The sequence below is a fragment of the Octopus sinensis genome, linkage group LG15 (assembly GCF_006345805.1).
Source record: "Octopus sinensis linkage group LG15, ASM634580v1, whole genome shotgun sequence".
NCBI lineage: Eukaryota > Metazoa > Mollusca > Cephalopoda > Octopoda > Octopodidae > Octopus > Octopus sinensis.
Window position 1 is genome coordinate 52760302 of NC_043011.1, and position 22228 is coordinate 52782529.

Genomic DNA, 22228 nt, shown 5'->3' on the forward strand with positions numbered 1-22228 from the left:
TCTAACCGCTCAGTCGAAGTCGCCTCTCGGTTACTTGTTGGATCAGTGTCCTCCAGCCAGTTCTATCCTGGGCTGCTTCTTTCAGATTGGCTATGTCCATTCCAGTATCACTCTTGATGGTGTCAAGCCAGCGGGTTCTTGGCCGGCCTCTTCCTCTCTTGCCACTGACCATTCCGAGCATGATGTCCTTCTCCAGGGATTTTCTCTGCATAATATGACCGAAATATGCCAATCTATGCTTGGTGATCCTAGCTTCTAGCGACATTTTCGGCCTTGGTGAATGCAATCGTCTTCCCAATAGCAACATATGGATGCGAGACCTGGACACTAAAGAAAGCTGACAAGAAGAGAATTAATGCATTCGAGCTTTGGTGTTGGAGAAGACTTTTACGGATTCCATGGACAGCAAGGCTCACCAATGGAGAAGTTCTTAAGATAATGCATAGTTAATTCAAAACAATAGGAATAAATAAGCATTACATTTGACAGAGTAATTTGAATGCTAAAGGGTTAAATTTAATGGCTGGGCAGAATCAGTACAGGGCCATACAGAATGCCCTTTGGTCAGCTTCTTTTGTGTTCTTGGTTCTTGTTAAGAATCACGTCTGTCTTTCATTTTTGTGGAGTTGGGGACTACAAAAGAACCAGTAATACAGCACAGGTTAATTCAGTCAACTCTACACTCTTCACCAAAGTTTCATGTCTGTCAAAGCAAGCAATAGATTTTCTTTTTCTTTTTTGCAACAGTGACATAAATTTAATTCTTAGTTTTTCTGGTTGGTCTTCCTTTGGGTGTGGCTTGTACTTCAAAATATTTCATGTATCACTATATATGTATAGTGAGCTGTTCAATTAATTTTTTTCTTTTTCTTTTTCTTAAAGCTGTCAAATCACTTATCAACTCATTCCCTGGTATCACCATAGTAACGACAGAAGTTCACCCAGTAGCACCGAATCACTTTGGACAGAAATATTTTGGCACTGAATGAACCAAAGGCCAATGCTGTATCCCCACCCTGTGAGTTGTTGCTGCTGTTTCCTGCACATCACCTTTCCTATTCCAGATCTTCCAAAGGGGTGCATTTTTAAAGTTCAGTTTTTTCCTACTCGGAGCTCTCTGTCACTGAACTTGTAACTATAACAATATTGAAATGCAATATCTGAAACGGAAAAAAAAAAATTGTTTAACATATTTTATTTCCCTTTTGGTTTATTTATTGGGTGTTTTCAGTATCATCTCAGAATTTCTTTTTCTTTTCTTTTTTTGATTTAATGAAAACAGTTTGTATGAAAGAGAGGAATTTTTCTTTTTTTTTTTTTTTTTTTTTACAATGATTGTTTCCTTGTACAGAATTTCATTAAAATTATTCCATATTTTGTAGAAAGCCAACTTAAGCATCTAAAGATAGCAGTGGAAATATCTCAATAATCTTTATGCTTCAATCCAACAAACATTATTGCAAAGATGAACACTTTTTTTGAAAAATCGCATGTTCCTGTTTCATTTCTTCCTTTTATATTTGTGAATCCTTTATTTTGAAACCATATCATGAAACATTTGAATATTTCTTATTTTATGATTTATTTGTTTTTCAGAAAATTTACAATGTCTTTTTTTCTTCTTCCTTCTTAGTTTTATTATTTAGAACTGATTTTTATCAACTTTTACAATTTTCAAATCATTTGTATCCCTTTTTCTTCTTCTCCTGCTCTCAATATTTGTATATTTTCAACATGATCTGTAGAACAATTTTGTCAAGGTTTTCAAGTTAGAGAATATGTGGAAATATCCAATATCATGGTGTTAGCTTGTTTAATACAAAACAATTCTTACAAGGAGCTCTCTTGCACCAAAAACGTGAAATTAAGGTTAATTTTACTAAGATGAGTAAAATTGGATTTAACTTTTTTTTTTCTTCTGAATGTTGTTGTCAAACCCTAAAGGTAGAATCAGTGGGGCAACTGACAAAATAATTTGTTTTCTTTGGTTGTCTTTATATGTCCCCAAGTTGAAATACTGCCCCTGTCTACTCTGCCTTTAATTCTTCCGAGATAAAATAAGTATCAGTAAGATGTGGTGGTGGTGGTTGATATAATCAACAATATGTTTGAATGTGGTTCCTCAACATGGCTACATTTCAATAGCTGAAACTAGTGATATAAAAAAATTACAAAACAGAAGAGAAAAAAAAAAATCAACTGGAATGATGTGTTGACTTTTGATGTGGAAAATAACATTTTTGGCATCACTTTTGTCTTTGGAGGACAAGTGAGGAATTCTCAACAAAATGTAGGTTTTCATTTCCAATCCATTTCTTACTGAAGCAGGCTGTCAGTAGCTTACCCTGATACTAGTGACTCTCCTTTAATATAAACGTGTTCCTCTCTAACATGATTCCCTCTCCACTGTATATTATTAATTTAGAGATCAATACTTATCTGTTGTCCTATAACCATCCACACCACTGCCTCAGAGATCACTTTAGTGATTCCAGCTAACTGGCAAATGCCTCTTATCTTCTCAGGTTTAAAATATCCAATTTACAGGGATTTATCTTTGATGAAAATTAAACAAATCTTTTAGATGTTGAATTACATTCAATTTACTTTGTGTCTCTCAAGAAACAAAGTACCAACAACTGTCTGGTTATCATGTTTATTCATGTCATGTTCTCCTGAATTTTACTTAATCACATCACCAGTAATACTATTTTAGATTTAAAGTGCAGTTGAGGTTAGCTTCTTAACCCTGAAAGGTGACCACTTTTGTTGATAACATTCTTTAAAATGCTGGGTCATGACTTCATATTTTTGATTCTTGCAGTAGTGTGTCCTTAAAAAAAAAAAAAGACACTTGATTTTATGTACCTAACAGAAATACTGTTAATCAATGATCTGTATAAAAGTATAAATCTACTCTGACCACTACCATTTACTATGGTATGATGGCAATACTTTTGATTTACTATGAATGATGGCAATACTTTTGATTTAAATTTTAGTAAAAAGATATGGAAGGGAGAAATGGGTAAATGACAACAAAATTAAATTTATTTCAGCAAACACGTGTTATGATGTTTCTGTCAATATCTGTTTTAAAATGGAAGTAATTATCTAAGAGAAGTCTGAAACTGAAATAAGCTTCTCATTTAGTTATTCTAGTATTTTCTCTACTTGAGTTTTCCTATGAAATGAAATGAATGTAACAAATCACTCCTTGTATATACTACCACGCGTTAACACTATATTAGCACTCTTGCCCATACTGCCAATCAGCATATAGGACCAATCAACACTCACAGCTCCTGCTGCTACGACAACTGAATTACATAATTTTTGTTCAGAATACTTTAATTCAATGATATTCCCATTAACTTGGGAGTTGGTGCTAAATAGATCAACCTCAGTCACTTGTACTATGTATAAAATTAACTTACTTTTGGCATTGTGTAGTTTTTCTTTACTGGATGGACAGCACAGCTGAGAGAGAGCTAACTAGGCTTAGTGAAATACTGTGAAGCATCTGTCTGTTAAGGAGCAGAGCTGAGTCAAGTCTTTGGAATGAGGTGATGTTGAACAGGGGGATAATCCTATAGATTTTCACGAATAGTGTATTTGGAGAAACACATCTTGATTAAAATATATATATATATATATATATATATATATATGTATGTATGTATATGGTAAGAAATTTCTTGGATGGTCAGATTGATTGCTGTGCCACAAGATAATGTATAGAGTAATGTTTTGGGTTGTGCTTTTCTATGTGTGACAGCCAAATACAATACTTAGATTTTTATGGTTTGATATCTTGAAGCAACCCTTTGAATAAAGTTTCTACTACTATGAAATGTTGCACTGATTACCTCTGTGGTTTGATCACAGCTAATCTCTAATCTTCCTCTTCAATATCCCTTCTTTGTTGAACAAAGCAATTAAAACAAAACAAAAAAAAAAGAAAGAAAATGCAGTCCGAACGCCCAGTTATGGAATAATATTCAAATATTTTTTTTTCTCTTTTCTCAAGAGTGGAAAATTTCAGTGAAGTAAATCTGTTTACATTTCTTCACTTCCAATGAACCAGATCAGAACTTGATGAGTTAATTGACTGTACATGATCTTTGTGTGTGTGAGAGAAAGAGAGAGAGAGAGAGCATATATATATATATATATATATAATGTCTATGTATGCATGTATATATTATATGACAAATATTTACAGTGCAGAAGATATATCTTTGTATAGTTAGCAATAAATTGCCTGGACAGAAATCGTTATCAAGTGTTGTTATTCTCTGAAGTTTAATCTTTTTAATTACTTTTTTGCTTTAATTTTTAATTTTTATGAGCAGTGAATTATTAGAAATGAAAAATGAGCAGAACCGTTGCTGAAAACTGCTTGGTTTCATCTAAATTCTCTTCAGAATCCATACAATAGATTTTATGCACGTTCTGTGAGTTGATCCACTCAACGATAATCCTCTCCAGGAAGACAAAATTTGATCCTGGCAGGATTTGAACGAAGAATTAATTTAACTGAATACCGGAAAATGTTGTCCTTGGACAAATAATAAATATTACTATTCTTACTAAACGTTTGTTGCATTATATATAACCAAAAACAGACTTATTGCAATATGCTGCACCTTGTTATAAAGCTGATATTAGTTACCACGATGCCATCAATACAGAACCAAAGTGTTTAAAAAGTAAACGAGTTCATTCTATTGGCTTAATTTTTGAAATTATCTCCCTTGATATATAAATTTCGATTCGATGAGTCTTCAATGACGGATATTTGAAGAATCCAAGAACAGTTCCTGTAATAATAATCATAAGTTGTATATCTAAAGAATGTTTTACTGCATTTACCACTTTTTAAATATATATTTGTATCAAATCAGCAACTGTATATTTCTGTCTTGGCATCACTCAGCAAGACTTTTGTTAGCCGCTCTCCAGCCATCTATTTAAAGCTGTATACAGCTATGGTACGACCACACTTGGAATTCGCATCATCAGTTTCGAACCCCTATCTTGCTCAGAACATTGACCTCCTGGAATCTGTCCAGAGACGTGCAACCAAACGCATACCCTCCATCAGACACCTACCATACTCTGAGCGCCTTGTTTCCCTGGGCATGGATTCACTGAAGCTCCGGCGTCTGGCGACGGACTTCGTAAACGCCCACAAAGTTGTCAACCACCTCACCAACAACAACACTGAACACCTTTTTGATCTCCATGTGTCTAACACACGTGGACATGCCTACAAAGTCAGAAAACAACACAGCTCCCATGACTTTCGGAAACATTTCTTCACGCTCAGAGTTGCTGAAGCATGGAATAAACTGCCTGCGTCAGTTGTTGACTGCCATGACACTGCATCCTTTAAGGCCCTCATGCTTTCCGAAATCCGCCAAAACTACACCTGATTATATATACACTTTAGATGAGTTGTAGTGCACCTGAGCACTGTACACGATGTTTATTATTATTATTATTGATGGTACATTAATTTAGTACATGGGATTTTGAGTTCAAACCATATCAGAGCTATTATTATTTTTGTCCTTTTAGTAAGATGCATAACTCGACTTTGCTAGATAAACTGAGGCAAACGAACAGCTACTGTTCTAAATTCCAAGTTGGAAGGCCATTTACAAGAAGATTATTAAACTATAAAAATAATAGCTCCAACAAAACCCTTTACTGATGCAAGACACCTTTTACAGTTAGGAAGTATCTTTTCCATCCACGTAGTTCTACGTTTGGTCTCCCTTAAAGAATTGTAAGCACACCGGGCAAAATGTTTAACGGTATTTCATGTCTTAATATTCTGAGTTGAAATTCCGCCGAGGTCGATCTTTACCTTTCATCCTTTCAAGGGCAATGTAATCGACTTACCTCCTCCTGCAAGTTGCTGGCCTTGGGCCAAAATTTGAAAATAATGTATTCCCTATCGGGGTTTTGTGTCTTCTATTATATCACTTCAAATCAACCCTTTATTTTAGTGAAATACATTTCGCTAAACAAGAGATATTTCTATAAGCATCTTTAGCTGAGTTATCTCCCTTCACGCCAAAAAATTAAAGGATTTGATTTTGTGTTACGAGGCTAGAATAAGTTCCGAGCTAAATTAATTTAAAGGAAAGTATGAGACGGAATAATTTCATAGCAAACCGTGCACGATAAAATTCAATTGCTTTCAGGTCAAATTGTGGTTCTATTCTAATTGAGGACTGTGAAAAAGCATTAAGTACTTTCATATGAGATTTTAAACAGTGCTCGAATTGCTAATGATTTCTACGGGGTTGCTGAAATTGATACCTTTGTGGTGAGGCGGTGAAACACTGGGGTCGATGTAATTGACTAGTCCCCTCTAAAATTTCAAGGCTTTTGCCATTAATAGAAAGTATTATTATTACCTCCGCCTTAATGAAGGTGGAGGTATTGTTTGCAGTAGTATTCGTCTGTTTGTCCTTGGACAAGATGTCACAAGAACCGCTGGATGGATTTGGATGAAACTTTCAGGGATGTTTGGCCTTGTGACTGAATAGATTTTGGGATCGATCCGGTACTGGACAAAGATTCTGGGGTTTTTTTAATCTTTTATTTATTTTTTTATTTTTGAGAGCAGTCAGGTTAATTTTTAGTATTTTCGTTTGTGAGAGTAGTCGAATTTATTTAAGATACTGTCATTTTAAAAATCACCTCTGGCTAATCATTGAGAGGATGTTGGTGTTGCTTTGACGGAGGTTTGTACTATCTGAGTTCCCTTATTATTATTATTATCATTAAAAGGTGGCAAGCTAGCAGAATTGTTAGTATGCCAAGTAAAATGCCCAGTGGCATTTTGTCTATCTTTAGATTCTGAGTTCAAATGCTACCAGGGTCGACTTTGCATTTCATCCTTTCAGGGTCAATGAAACAAATACCAGTTGAGCACTTTGATCGATGTAATCGTTGTAGCCCCTTATCCAAAATTTATGCAATTGTACCAAAACTTGAAACCATTATTAATATTCCTCTCTATTATCAGTGCAAGGCTTGAAATTTGTGGGGAAGGGTCTAGATGATTCCATCAACTCCAGTGCTAGACTAGTACTTATTTTATCGACCCTGAAAGGATGAAAGGTAAATTCATAAGCATTTGCCAGATCAAGCCACGAGATTGAGGTCCTTTCCTCTGATCTATGCATCCAGACACTCCTGGGTTGACATCTATGAGGTAGGTAGGTAGGTATGTACATATATACACATATGGTACTTGACTTTGTCTTGTCTTGCAAGTTACTTGATGGAGTTGCCAGTGCTATTTCCACAAAACAAGCACCCAATACATTCTGTAAAGTGGTTGGCATTAGGGAGGGCATCAGCTGTAGAAACCATGGCAAAACAGACAACAGGGCATGGCACGTCCCTCTGGCTTGCCAGCTTTTGTCAAACAGTCCAACCCATGCCAGCATAGAACACGGACATTAAATTATGATAGCTACTTTACATATATATAGGTATGAAGTAGCCAAGGGAAATAACTCGTATAAGCTCGGAGTTGTCTCCTCTTGCGCTATGTGACATGACACTAACTTACGGTCAATGATCAATTTTCATTTCTGTGCAGGTTTTGCTAATCCTTATCTGCTTATCATACAAGTTTACATGTGATTTGACATCAAATCGATCAGGGAGAAATTTGGTGTACATTAACTTTGGTAACTTACCAAATTTTTAAGGTGCTCAATTATAAATTCAAATCTTGAGAACAGCATTGAACTGTTTCCTTAAGACACTTAATTCTCAAATAGCTTATTTGCCGAGCTAAAATAACTGTGAAGTAAAGAAGGGATACAGTTCGCAAGATAAAGACTTGGAACAGTCATGGACAATGTATATGGATTTAACTAATCTGGTGGTACTCGTAAAAAAAAAAAAGCTCCTTTAATTGATCAGGCTCACAAACCACATAGTAAACCAAAACAAAAAAAAAAGGGATATAGGGTAGAGTCCAATGCAGTTGAAATCCAGCAAATCCAACTGGTAATGATTATTTCATTAGGAGTGTATTTATATATATATATAGAGTGGTTGTATACTGTCAACTCAACGTGACAGTCCTGTAAGGGAATTACATCACCGCTATTTAGCCCTAGGAAGCATCGACGCTTCCTTTCGGCCATGACACATTTCCTGTGTCCTTATATATTTACGAAGGGGAGGCAAATACCCCCAACAACTAGGCCTGCATCTAGAGTCATGCATGTTTCAGATATATAGTTAATTCAAACATGAAAACGCGCGGATGTGGAACAAGTATAGTATTATTGGACACTCAGGAAAGAAGGAATGAATATATATATATATATACATATACATACATACATACATATATATATAGTGTGGTGGTGCATGGCTTAGTGGTTAGGGTGTTGAACTCATAATCGTAAGGTTGTGGTTTCGATTCCTGGACTGGGTGACGTGTTGCGTTCTTCAGCCAAACACTTCGTTTTCACATTGCTCCAGTCCACTCAGCTGGCAAAAATGAGTAATCCTGCCACAGACCGGCGTCCCGTTCAGGTGGGGAATTTTTATGCCACTGAAACCGGGAGTCCGGCCCTTATGAGCCTGGCATGGCTCGAGAAAGAACATTTTTATATACATATGCTTAGTGGCATTTTGCTCAAATTCTGCAGAGGTCAATGAATCAACCACCAACCGAATTTGCTGGCCTTCTGCCAAAATTTGAAACTTATCTTTTCATCTTACTGGAGCTGATGAAATAAAATAACAGTCAATCTCTGAGGTCAACTTACTTAATTATTCTCCACAACCAAATTTCTGGCCTTGTGTTGATGATAGAAAAAGGATATTTTTTTCTTGGAGTGGCTCGCTTTACTCTTTTCTCTTTTACTTGTTTCAGTCATTTGACTGCGGCCATGCTGGAGCACCACCTTCAGTCGAGCAAATCGACCCTGGGACTTATTCTTTGTAAGCCCAGTACTTATTCTATCGATCTCTTTTGCCGAACCGCTAAGTGATGGGGACGTAAACACACCAGCATCGGTTGTCAAGCAATGCTAGGGGGACAAAGATACACACACACACACACATATAATATATATATATATATATATACACATATATATGACAAGCTTCTTTCAGTTTCCGTCTACCAAATCCACTCACAAGGCATTGGTCGGCCTGGGGCTATAGCAGAAGACACTTGCCCAAGATGCCACGCAGTGGGACTGAACCCGGAACCATGTGGTTGGTTAGCAAGCTGCTTACCACACAGCCACTCCTGTGCTCAAGACTATAAATATATAAAATAATCAAAGTGACTCTGGAAGAACAAAAACCAGACAGACTCTGGTATGAGTCAAGTTCAGAATATAGAAAGGTGAAACTAATCCTCCTCCAAACTTAACTGAGATGTTTAATTGACAAAACAAATGATATTCATACTCTGTGCAGTAGTCAATAAGAGAATCTTTATCTCAGGACTATGGTAGCAAAATTCTTGTTACACTAATATATAGTGGATGAGACTTCTGGTGACTTGCTGTGCTTGAAAAGACACTTCAAGTTAAATGAACTGTAATCGTTGCCAGTGACATGTGAAAGGCATCCAAGCTGATGACACCATAAAAGGCACTTGTACCAGTGACATATGAAAGACACCCAATACACTCTGTAAAGTGGTTCGCATTAGGAGGGCATCCAGCCATAGAAACTAAGCCAACACATACGACTGGAATGGGGTAAAGCTCTCTGGTTTACCAGCTGAAGTCCAGCTGTCTAACCTATGTCAGCTTAGAAAAACAGACATTAAAGGATGATGATGATGAGATATATATATATATATATATATATATATATATACATGAGGGGTAAATTTGTAAATCCATCCATAAGACCTGCAGCTGAACAAAACATCGTTTTGAAGAGGTGCTGTAAGATGCTAGCAAAAATTCAAATGGAATTGCAGGTTGTATTGGATAGCTTCCCAGAAGAGGTCTTCCAAGGTATTTTTGAGGTGTGGAAAATATACTGGAATATGTCTAGGAAATGAAGAGAACTATTTCAAAACAGTTCCAAATACAAGTATAATAATATATGGCAGCTCACTACAGACACACCTTCCTTCTGCAAATACTTAACCAAATGCAGCAACACAACTGAAGAGATAGATGCCTCTAGATTAGCCTTGGAGAGGAACATAGGAAATCTTCATATCAAAGAAGCTATATTGATCCACTGCCTCAACCAGAAAAATCAATATAATAGATTATTTCCAGGTGGATTTTTGTAAAACCTAGTCTGAGAATTTTCTAATGTCATCTTGTACAACTACTAGGGTGTGGGTTCATTCAACAATACTTTCCTGCTGGCAGTAGATGTTAATATTTTGCCAGCTCCTGTCAAACCGTCTGATCTATGCCAGCATGGAAAACAGATATTAAATGATGATGGTCTCATAACTAATGTATTTAGTCTCTCAGGGAAATGAGAACCATTTTTAGGAGACATTGTAAAGTGGTTGGCATTAGGAAGGGCATCTAGCTGTAGAAACCAAATAAGACTGGAACCTGGTGCAGCTTCCCAGCTCCATGTCAAACTATCCAACCCATGCCAGCATGGAAAACAAACATTAAAGGATGATGATGATGGTGTAAGGATGCTTGAGCCAAGTGGTTCAATATGGCTCAGTATTTATTTATTCATAATTGACACTATTCTGATACTCTACTAATTATAATTAGTAGTGTATCAGAATAATTATTGTCTGATCATTCACTCCGTTACAATTATTATGTATGTGAGTTTGTGCCTTAGTATATACATTTTAGAAAATAGTTTTGTGCTACTTTAGTTTAGCAAATTTAGAAGGAGACACTGCAAAATAATTGGCATATTTACTTGAGTACAATGTAATCTCAAATACATTGCAACCACTCTATTTTAAATCTTAAAATCATAAATATTTTATTATCTTTTACATTTCAGTATAAGGCTGCCCTGCCGATTTTGATCCTAATGTTAGTTTTTTAAAATTAAATTTCTTGCATTACACATTAGTAATATGTTGTGTAGTAGACTTAATCCATCACTCAGTTTAATTCCATCACCTTGCCCTTGGGTGGCTTTAATGGAGTCCAGTCTGTTGCGAGCAGTCCAATGTAAAGCTAACTTCCTCCTTCCTTTCCTCCCACTCTTTAACCAATTAGCATTTAAGCTGGACACATCAGGGTCAAAATATTCTGCCTGTATTATGTTCAAATCAACCGAATTCAGCCTTTCACACCTAACATACAATGTCAATCTAAAAATATATTATCACATCATTGAAATCTCAAAGCTATGAGATAATGCATGATGAATTCAAACCAATTTAATAAATATGCTTTATGTTTGACAAACTAAGAATGATGGACACTGCTTTTCCTCCTGACTATACGATAATAATAAAAATAAAAAAGCAATCAGTTTGATTTTCATCATAAGCTGCCAAAATAGGGCCTAATTTCATAGAGAAATGATTTACATAAATGATTTGCATCATTTTCATCAATGTCCACTTTTCCATGCTGGCATTGGTCAAGCAGAATTTGTTGAGGCAGCTTTCCCATGGATGGGCACCTTCCCTGTTGCCAGCCATCACCTGCTTCCAGGCAAGGTATTGAATCGTTAGCACGCCGGGCGAAATACTTAGCAGTATTTCGTCTGCCACTACGTTCTGAGTTCAAATTCCACCGAGGTCGACTTTGTCTTTCATCCCTTCGGGGTCGATTAAATAAGTACCAGTTACACACTGGGGTCAATATAATCGATTAATCCGTTTGTCTGTCCTTGTTTGTCCTCTCTGTGTTTGGCCCTTTATGGGTAGTAAAGAAATAGGTATTACTTCTCCATGGGCAGATATATTTTTCTGCCCATGAAAACAAACTTGTTTACAGCCATAACATTTCAAGTGTAAATACACATATACACATACATACAATGTGTTTCTCTCAGTTTCCAAATGACGATGAAAGCTTTGGTTGGCCAGGAGCTATAGTACCACACACTGGGACTGAATCCACATACATATTTATTCACAACCAATGCTGTATTTGTACACTGTGTACTATTGAAACACACCATAATTAACTGATAAATACACTCAGTGAACAGTTATAAATAGTTTTCATTAATTTAAACATTTATTGAAAATTCAACAACAGGAAAAACAAAAGACATTTGCTTCTAGAAAATATTTGTTTAGAAAATATTTTATTAGAAAATCTTGGGTGTTTTAAAGCAACCAAGCTTTGAGCAGGAGTAATTATAATCACAATTCAAGTAGAGAGAGAGAGAGGATCTAAGAATATCAGCAGAAGATTTATGGATGGACATTATTGTGTGTAATTAAAGCTTCCTGAACAAAGAACAGTCTGCTTGAATTAGAGACTTTAAAATAGACAAACATTCCTTATGTTTTCTAGTTATTTCAAAACTAGAATTTTGGTTACGAAGAGCTGCATATAAACATTTTGCTAAAAAATATAAGTTTATATATTTGTAATATTATCTTTAGCTTCATACTGTTTGGATATGTTTTATAAAGCTTTCTATATCAAACAGCAGTCAGATTTGAAAAGATTTTAAAGTAACTGGTATAATGCAATTAATTACATTATTAATGAGAATATTAAAATTCAAAAGATTACATCTTTTGATTGGGATGAGACCTAAATTAATTTGTAATCTAAATTAAATTCTAAAAAGGTCTTTGTTCAAATTTAGGATTTTAATTTATTCAGGACTTGGTAAATATTTACATCAAGTAATAATTTTCAGAGAAAGAAACTCAACAACCCAATTTTTAACACTCAGCTCCTAATACTGACAAAATGTAACTCATAATAATAATTCTAATAAACGTAACAGTAGACCAAACTTGCATGCAATTATAAGTGAAGTAAAATTTCTAAACATAAAAAATATTCATTATTTGTTCTGGCTCTAAATGTCATAACAAATTAACAGAACAGAAACATATAGTGAGGTGGGGGTGGGATGGGAGAAGGGGGTGTATTTGACAGATTTGGTAAAGGGTTTTAACAAAAACATTTAAAGGTTTAAACTGGGTTAGCTTCCACAGAATTAAAGACAGGGGAAGATACCAACAAACTGTAAGAACATTTTTCGATGTTGATACAAGTTAAGATGTGATGAAGGTGACTAAATCAAAAGGTAGCCATGAAAGACATCACTGGTAAAGAAACCTGGTGTTGACAGTGTGATAATGGACTCATCCAACTGTAGACAGATGAAGATGAAGTCAGAAGTATAATGGACTCATCCAACTGTAGACAGATAAAGATGAAGTCAGAAGTCAGTGACGTCAAAACCGACAAGTACTGTTGTAGTATTGTTCTATGAAACCTTTATTCCTGCAAAAAAAGAAAACATTTACATTTGATCAAGAAATAAAAATAGCTTAAATTCTTTAATAATACTAATAATAATAACAATAATAATAATAACAATAATAATACTAATAATAATAATTTCCCAGTTCTAAACTGGAAATGTAGAAACTGCTTCTTTAAACTTTTATGGCTTACACAGAAGAAATCTAAGTATAACAGCTATAGCGACAGAATGACAGCTAAAACATGTTTGCGGAATGATAACAATAAAAATATTTAACCAATTCAAATAGCAACACACCTGTTCTTCCGTTTCTTCTGATTTTTCCTAAAAGTTAAAAAGAAAAAAAAAAGAAAAAGACAAACAAAAATAATTAATAAGGTTAAAATTATTATGTTTTGTTCAAAATTATTTGCTGAGAAAATTACATTTTCTACTTAAACTATTTTAACTAATTAATTAAAGTTAATAAACAGTCCAATAAAGATGAAATTTTCCAAGTTTTAGTCTAAGAAACAACAACAAAAAACCGTAATATAATATATAAACTAATCATACAAAGATTTTAGATTTTGTAATTAAATCTATAAAAGTATTCATACAGAAAATTGATGTCATTTAATTTTCAGCAAATTAATTGGCATCACATAGACCAATCAACTGATTATATCGGCAGAATTCAGAAAACCATTCTTTTAACTATCTCTAATAGCTGTAAAAAAATCACTTGATCTGCTTTAGTGTTTGCATGTCTTCTATTAACCTTCAGAAAAGTCAAGAAGCACAAGCTATGAATGCTTTCTAGTTTAACACCAACACTTGGGTTGGATAAAGCAGAATGAGTAAAGAAATAAATAAAGTCATTAAATAAATGAATAATAAAACTCAAAATTATGTTTATTTTAAAATATCTCATTCGATGTGATATTCAAAAAAAAAAAAAAAGAGAAAAAAATGAATAACAGCTAAAAATCCAACCTTACTAACAATACAATTGACAATTTGGGTTTTGTAAACCAAAATTCCTGTAATTTTTGTGAAGAAAGATTACAACTAAAGTAATCAACTCTATAGAAAAAAGGAAAGGAAAAAAAAAAAAAGAACAAGAAAACTTGTTTTAAGATGCTGAAATGCCAAGAGAAGAAAGCTTCTAAACAAGAGAAAAAGCTAGATTTATAGCTCCTTCAAACCCTCTCATCACTCTTCAGCTTCATTTCAGACATTCTAGTTCTTAGTTTGTGATGAAATTTTAAATATTTTATTCATTGAGACAAAGATTTCATAAATTTGAAGCATGTATACATTTTCTTTTGGTATGACAAAATTCTAAGTTAAAGCAAACGGGTATATAAGATCAACAATGGGAAAATTGTAGTTTTGACCCTTTTTGAAGTCTTATTGGCTCCAGTCAATTTCACAGAGCCAAAAGTAAAAATACAAACCTTCACTTTATTACAGTCAACAAGATTTATAGGAGTTAAATATCACAATTTCTCTAACCTGAGACTTTTCCACCAAAATTCCTTCATACCAAGGTAAAAAATGTTTACATTTATCAAAATTTATGAAATTATCTACTCTATGGTGATTTCTGTAATTTTCTTCATGTTTTTTTTTTTTTTTTCCATATGAGGCAAGTGATTTGACTTAGGTGAAACATACCACATCAGCAACTGCCAGTGATTCATTCATGTGATGCTGGTGTGTCTAAAGTGATTAGGTTATAGTGAGATGTGGAAAGTGGTTGTTCTCTCCAAATGTAACACAATTAGAAAATGTGTGCCAAACTGGTAAATTTTTTTTAGCAATAATTACTAATAAGTGATGGTCTACATAGGCTAATTTTAATCTGTTACATACTTCACAGAATCTTCATGAACAGGTGTCAGCTTGCATCTTAAAATTATTCAGATATCTCAGATAACACCATTGATATCATATATCATTCTGAAGCTAACACAAGATTATATATATATATATATGTATATATATAGTGGAACGTAAGTGTATATCTGTCAGGTACATGGACCATTCTTTTATGTATTTATTCATTTTACAGCCTTCAATAATATATCAATAAGTCTGGGAGGATTTCCATAAATTTGTTCATTTGCATAATGTCAGAACAATGTTTCGAAGTTACAGCCCTTTCTTGGATTAAAATCTAACTAAAAATTTCTAATCATCACTTTTGTTTCATAGTACTAAAACAGACAGTTCTGTTTTTATAAATGGATGTCTTTACTTCTGTTTTAACTGTTCAACTTCATTGTCATCCTTCGCCGGTTGAGAGCAGACAATTGCATCTTGCTTAATACAACTATTGCAGTAGAATATTTCTACTGCAATATTTCTGTTAAAATACATTGTCATTGTTTCAGTTAATTTTACAAATAAAAAAAAAAGAATTTATTAAACTATCTTTGTCATTATGAAGCTGGTCTTTGGAACATAAATTCACATAAAATTTTGATGGACGTTTTTAATTTAGATCACCTCAGCCCTTTAATATTCAGATTATTATGTTAATTAGTAATGCTTATTTAGTCACCTTGCTTTGAATTAATCATGCATTATCTACTAACTTTGAGATTTTGATGAGATAACTTAATTTTTAGTATAATACTGTAGGATTGGTGTAAGAGGCAACATCTAGCCACTTTAAGCATAAAGGAGGTTGAATATTTTGGCTGGATATGGCTGGTTTAAAAGAGGAAGTTTGTTTTATATAGCCAGGGGTATTTTCAGGCAGGTTGGTATCAAAAGGGTTAAACTCTGGGCCATGTAATCAGTAGTTCTGCCCTAGACTTTACAGCTATTGTATTTCAAATAACACATGGTTGTTTATGTACTGGTCTAACTTTTGGATATTTTAAGCTAGTTATGATAAAGCCACAATGGCCAGGTTGATATGGTTTTGGTCTCTCAAATGAACAGTCATTTTGTTTGTATCTTGGTCACATAACAGTGTTGTGCCTCCATAATGGATTTGAACTTATTTCCACACCACTTTGCGTGTCCCTTTAATCATCTGTTGACAACTGAGATGGAACTCTAGTATTTGTTAGTTGTGTGAGAAGAAGATGCAGTTAAAACTTAAGTTTCTCACTCTAAAACCACATTTCTTTACATTTTTTCAACACCTGTAGATATTTGTAACTCTTAGAATATAAGCTATCATGTTCTCTCCTCCCACCCCCCATCCATTTTCAACTGTAGAGAGTGATTGGTTTCAAAGAGAAAAATTGCAATATTCTCTATTAGAAATAAATAAGAGAAAGTTACTTAATCTATGCTGAAAGCTAAAATCTAAGAAGCTGGAAATAAGTTATTTGAATTATTGGAATAATTTCTAAAGTAAAAAAAAAAAAAATAGACAGATAAATATATAAAAATAAAAACTACCACTTCACTAGAGATAGAGTAAATATCAAAATAAACTGAAAGAGATATGTGATCAAAGTGAGATTTGTAGATGATGTAATGATGATGATAAAGTTGACTAGGCTAAAATCCTGTGGGGAAAAAAATGACAAAGACTATTGACCAAATTAAATTACAGAAAGTCTTACATCTTTGGGTATCAACCAGCTTGAAGCCAGCCTGTAAAATATATCAAAAACTATTACAAGAATCTAATCTTGTATTTTCAAACAGCATCTAATAATAACAACAACAACAAAAACAATGTTACAGATTTTTTTGCTAAATCCTCTTATACTATAATAATTGAAATATTCTTCTTCAAAACTATGGTTAGTAAATGGTTAAACAAACAACTACTGTTATATCTATGTCTATACATACATACATTATATATATATATATATACACACATACATATATGTACATTATATATGTATATATATATATATATACATTATATATGTATATTATATATATATATACATACACACACATACATGCGTGTGTGTGTGATTTCAGTGAAGGGTTAGAGACTGATTCCAAGAAGCCAGCATTATCATACAGAACAGATGGTTGAATCATTTGTCTCTCTTTGAAACAGCCCCTGAGGTTTTATCTCAGCAATAGACATCAAACACATTAATTTTCTACTAGAATCCAAGAGAAAGGCAATGGCGTTTATGCTTTTCTCAAGAGAATTTAGAAGAATAGTTAAAGCGATTCTAAAGGAGAGAAGGTTCAGAACCACATTTGTACACTTTATTTGTCAAGATTTTATAGCTGTGTCAAGACAAGAACTGTCATGCGAGAACTACAAGGAATTTAATAACCATCAGTAATTACAAGTAGGAATCTCAAATCCCAACTTTAAAAGTGCTAAGAATATTTTATATATATCCATTAGTTAAAGCATTAATAATTTCTCCGTCAAATAAAACATGTAGGAAGTCATCAACATTTTACTGTCCATTGATTGTTGTCTTGCTTTTGATAAATGCTTTACAGCTTATCGTCACTCGTCTTAATCTTTTGTCACCTTGCCTCTCAGAGTTTATATTGTGTTCTAAATTAAATGTTTGAGTTTGCTTAATGCATCGTACAAACAGTCTGCTAAGCTACAATATACCTAGGTCGTTCATTCAGCAATATGTTCAGAATTCTGAGCTAAGATGTGTATTGGTTATCAACACATTCACACTGAGCCAGGATATGTATCAGCCGTCAACGGATTGCATTACTGAACCTGGATGTCTCCTTGTTAATGGTCCTACAGTCAGTTCTACTGGCTGTAAGTGAAATCAAGCATTAATATAGGATTGAACCAAGAATGGGATTCACCAGCTTAATACACTGGTTTAATATATTTTTCTGAAACTCTTAATAGGAATAAATGAAGAAGAGTGGTCGAGGAATTTTAATGCAAAGAATTGACTTTGATGGAATCATTTCTAAAAACCCTTTGTTGTTAGTAAATTTGTAAGGATAAACACAGAACTAAAAGATAGAAAAGTCTTTTGAAGAGAAAGGTTAGTATTTATAGTTAAGTTTGATCCGGAGAGAGAAAGAGAGTAGAGAGGAGGTAAATACTGGGTAGCTAGATTATCGTCATGCTTAAATAACCTCTTCAGCTTCTTTATTCGTTTCCTCTTCTTTTTCCTTCTCGGTCTCTTTTTCAGTTTCATCATCTTTTTTCTCCTCTTCCTCCTCTTTTACTTCAGCTTTTTCCTCATCTTTTTTTTCTTCGCTTTCTTCATCTATTTTTTCCTTACTTTCTTCATCTTTCTTTTCTTCACTTTCTTCATCTATTTTTTCCTTACTTTCTTCATCTTTTTTTTCCTCACTTTCCACATCTTTTTTCTCACTTTCCTCATCTTTTTTCTCTTCGTTTTCCTCATCTTTTACCATCTCTTTCTCCTCCTCTTTCACCGCTTTCTCCTCCGCTTCCTGGAATATATATTGGATTTCAAAAGCAAAGATTACAAATGGGCATTGTCCTTTATATTGTCAGTCAGAAACTGTTGCCTCACACATCGTTGCATGAAGGCAACCCAAACAATGGCAATGAATGATTAATGTTAATAAGAAATATGGTTGTCTGTCAATAGCCTACTGAAACTATTCTTTCAAACAAAATACTGATATGATATCGGAGCTAACAAGTGAAGTATAAAATGACATGAAGACTATGGGGAACTGTCAAGCAGCCACAAAGAATATTCTTCAATGTTCTGAAGTTTAAAGTGAAATTAAGAAATGGATATACAGAAACATGTAAGCTTATAATGAAAGTTGTGCAAGGTTTTCCAGCATGTTTGAACAGGGTCAGAAATAAGTGGGTAGAAGTGAAAACTTAAGGTATTTAGACAACATTCTTCGTAACTGTGTCAGTCATTTTCTTACCAAAGTTGAAAATGGAGAGGTTTTACAAGAACATCAGAAAAAATTTATATTATCAGATGATTCAGAATGGCAGATATGTTTCCCTTTATGTTAAAATATTTGAGGTCTGACAGATTTCTATGCTGTTTCCTTTTGACCCTTTACTTTCTACAAAACAGACGTGGAACTACTGCCTTGCTAGAAAGCAAAATTTTTCCTTAATACTTCTTAGAAGTATAAATGGACACAGCCAAGACAGATGTGTGACATGAAATGCAGTACTCTATTTAATTTCAGTTGTGTGCATTTTAAGATCAAATCCTACTAAAATCAACAATGAATTTAATCCTTTCGGGGACAATGAAGATAGGATGTATGAATAGTATACTAGAAGTAAATACAATGGATTGCACATGTTGTTCAAAATAAATCAATATTTTATAATACCGAACAATAGCTTTCATGATAGGAGTTTAGTAAGTATTTCGGTGGAAATAGATATAACAGTGAATAGGTTTTCTGTGTAATAGCGGTAAAGTATATACTCAAGCTAGTTTAATAATTTTTAAAACTAGTTTTAAACATCAGTATTTTGTCAATTAACGTCTATTTATTCATGACTGAAATGATGATTTTGTGAGGAAGTTATAGGATGAGAAACTTATGTGGACATTCATGTTTGCAAGTGAGACAGAGAAGACAATACATTTGAAACAGAGGCAGCTACAATGTTGAAATATAATACTGCAAGGGGGTCTTTATTCTATGTGCATTATGTTACCTGTTGGCACCCAAGAAAGTTTACACAAAACGGGGGACTCGACCCTGAAAATAAATAATCATTTTACAAACCAAACAGTCAATAAAAAGAATGAAAGCACAGAGAGAAAGAGAGAGAGAGAGTCAGAGAGGTAATGATAGATAGGAGAGAGAGAGAGAAGGACAGACAAAGACACGGAATGACAAATGAAAAATAATTGTATCATGGAAGTCATATATTTAACATACAGATAAATGACATTTACATATTAGCATATGGTATCCGAATGCTGAGAAATTTAATAAACATTTGAAAATTTTAAAAACATTCAATAAGTAGGTGATCTGGAATGGAAGAAAAAAAAAAGGGGGGTTGGTTGTTCATCATGCACAAGAGATAGAGGATGGGGGGGGAGTGCTAGACCATGCTGTATCTGTTTATAGGAATTCCTGAGTTGACAGTCATGCTAGATTTGTGTGACAAAATATAGAAAATAGCTGAGGTTCATGAAAGAGAATTTATGCAAAAATGTTGAGTTTAAAGCAGAACCAAAATAGCAGGAATATTATGTTTTGTTTCGTTTGTTTTGTTTTGTTTTTTTTTCTTCTCATTTTAGATTTTGACTATAATGAAAATTAAAATATATTTAGCATTCCAACTTCTCTGTAGCACAGTAAAGAACATGAAGTAAAAGAGGAGATTACACTCAGCTATTCTTGGTTAAATCAACAACCAAGACTTCACCAGCAAATATTTCTTTCTTTCTTTCTTTTTTTTTTTAAAAATTCACTGAAAACAAAATGGCCAAGTTTAAAACGAAGAATCAACATTAATTGCAGCAGAAATATATGATATGACTTTATTTCGTTTTATTTTTTTTTTTGTCTCTGATGAAAATGTTGAGAGAATTTGGTGAGAGTTACTGATGGTTCAATAAGCTAAAATGAGGAGGGAGAAAGAAAAAAAATCGATAAACGGGAAGCAGAGAAATATAATCAACAGCAGAAGACTGTTAGCAGAATAGGAAATGGGAGACGATGTACAAACTGGTGGATGGAATTAGAAAAATATGTTTCTAAAGTTGAAATTTTGGCTTTAGACTGTAAATTGATTTTTGGATGGTACAAAAGGTAAGAGCTGTCTGAAACTGCCATGTTCAGTTCAAATCCTTCTGCTGATAGCATTCCAGTTGGAGTCAATTAAAACCAGTATCTGGAGAAAATAACTATTTTCTCCTATCACACGAAGAAGGAAATGTAGGGTTTTAGTGACAGGAACAAATGTTTTTAATACCACAATGGTCTATTATATGAAGAGCATACCAGTCTTTGAAGAAAAGAGGCAGATGGGATCGTGTCTAAGAGTATTAAAAGAGGCAGCATGTGACACATAGTCAAGAAAGAAACAAAAAAAACAAAAATCAGAACAGAACTGAGTAGACACAAGAGGTAAGTGTATGGGAGGCTGCATTATTGTAAACCCATCAAACCCTTGGCAAATGGAATGTAAAATAATAATCTTTTCTATTATAGGCAGAAGGCCTGAAATTTGGGAGAGGGGGATAGTCAATTACATCGACCCCAGTACTTAACTGGTACTTTATTTATTGACCCTGAAAGGATGAAAAGTATGGTTGATCTCAGTGCAATTCGAACTCAGAACGTAACAACGGGTGAAAGCATTTTGTCCAGCGTGCTAACAATTCTGCCAACTCGCCCCTTTTTTTTTTAATGTAAAATAATAATAATAAGCCTTTCTATTATAAGCACAAGGTCTGAAGTTTTGGGGAGGGAGATAATCGATGACATTGATCCCCAGTACTTGACTGGTACTTTACACAAGGCTGCCATAAATAATACCCTTCAGACTAACTATAGGTATTGTTTATTTCGGGATGGTTTTTTTTTTCTTTTGCCAAATAAACACATGCACTATATATTTGTTCTTCACTTGTTTATAACTGTTTTTATTCTAACTCATGTCTATTGTCCATAATAAATGAGTGAAGAACAACTATTATAGCATGTGTGTTTATTTAGTGGAAAAAAAAAAAAAAAAGAAAAATGAAAATCCTGAAATACAATACAACTTCAACACAAGACTTTCACATCAGGAATCTAGCAACACAAATTCAAAAATGTAACTGTAGTTTTAGAAGAAATATGGTTTATAGAATTTGAAGAAAACTTAGAGCTGGTTTATAGAGAGAAAATTTCAAATGACATATTGAAACTGAATTGCCTT

General features: G+C 33.8%; 2 protein-coding genes across 9 annotated transcripts in view; one reads left to right on the plus strand and one right to left on the minus strand.

Annotated features, from left to right (window-relative positions):
* LOC115219758 (uracil phosphoribosyltransferase homolog) overlaps positions 1-4281 on the plus strand; it is a 63461-nt gene extending 59180 nt beyond the window's left edge. Inside the window, exon 7 of the mRNA XM_029790001.2 lies at positions 883-4281. Within this exon, the coding sequence (XP_029645861.1) occupies positions 883-989 (107 nt within the window). The 3' untranslated portion in view covers positions 990-4281. The remainder of the gene's footprint in view (positions 1-882) is intronic.
* Positions 4282-12263: 7982 nt separating this feature from the next.
* LOC115219728 (glutamic acid-rich protein) overlaps positions 12264-22228 on the minus strand; it is a 144539-nt gene continuing 134574 nt past the window's right edge. For 6 of the 8 annotated variants that reach the window (XM_036509733.1, XM_036509732.1, XM_036509729.1 and 3 more), the window contains 3 exons: positions 18466-18789; positions 13720-13746; positions 12264-13439 (listed from right to left, as the gene is read on the minus strand). In XM_036509733.1, the coding sequence (XP_036365626.1) occupies positions 13434-13439; positions 13720-13746; positions 18466-18789 (357 nt within the window). In that variant the 3' untranslated portion in view covers positions 12264-13433. The remainder of the gene's footprint in view (positions 13440-13719; positions 13747-18465; positions 18790-22228) is intronic. The other 2 variants (XM_036509728.1, XM_036509734.1) reach the window with 2 other exon arrangements.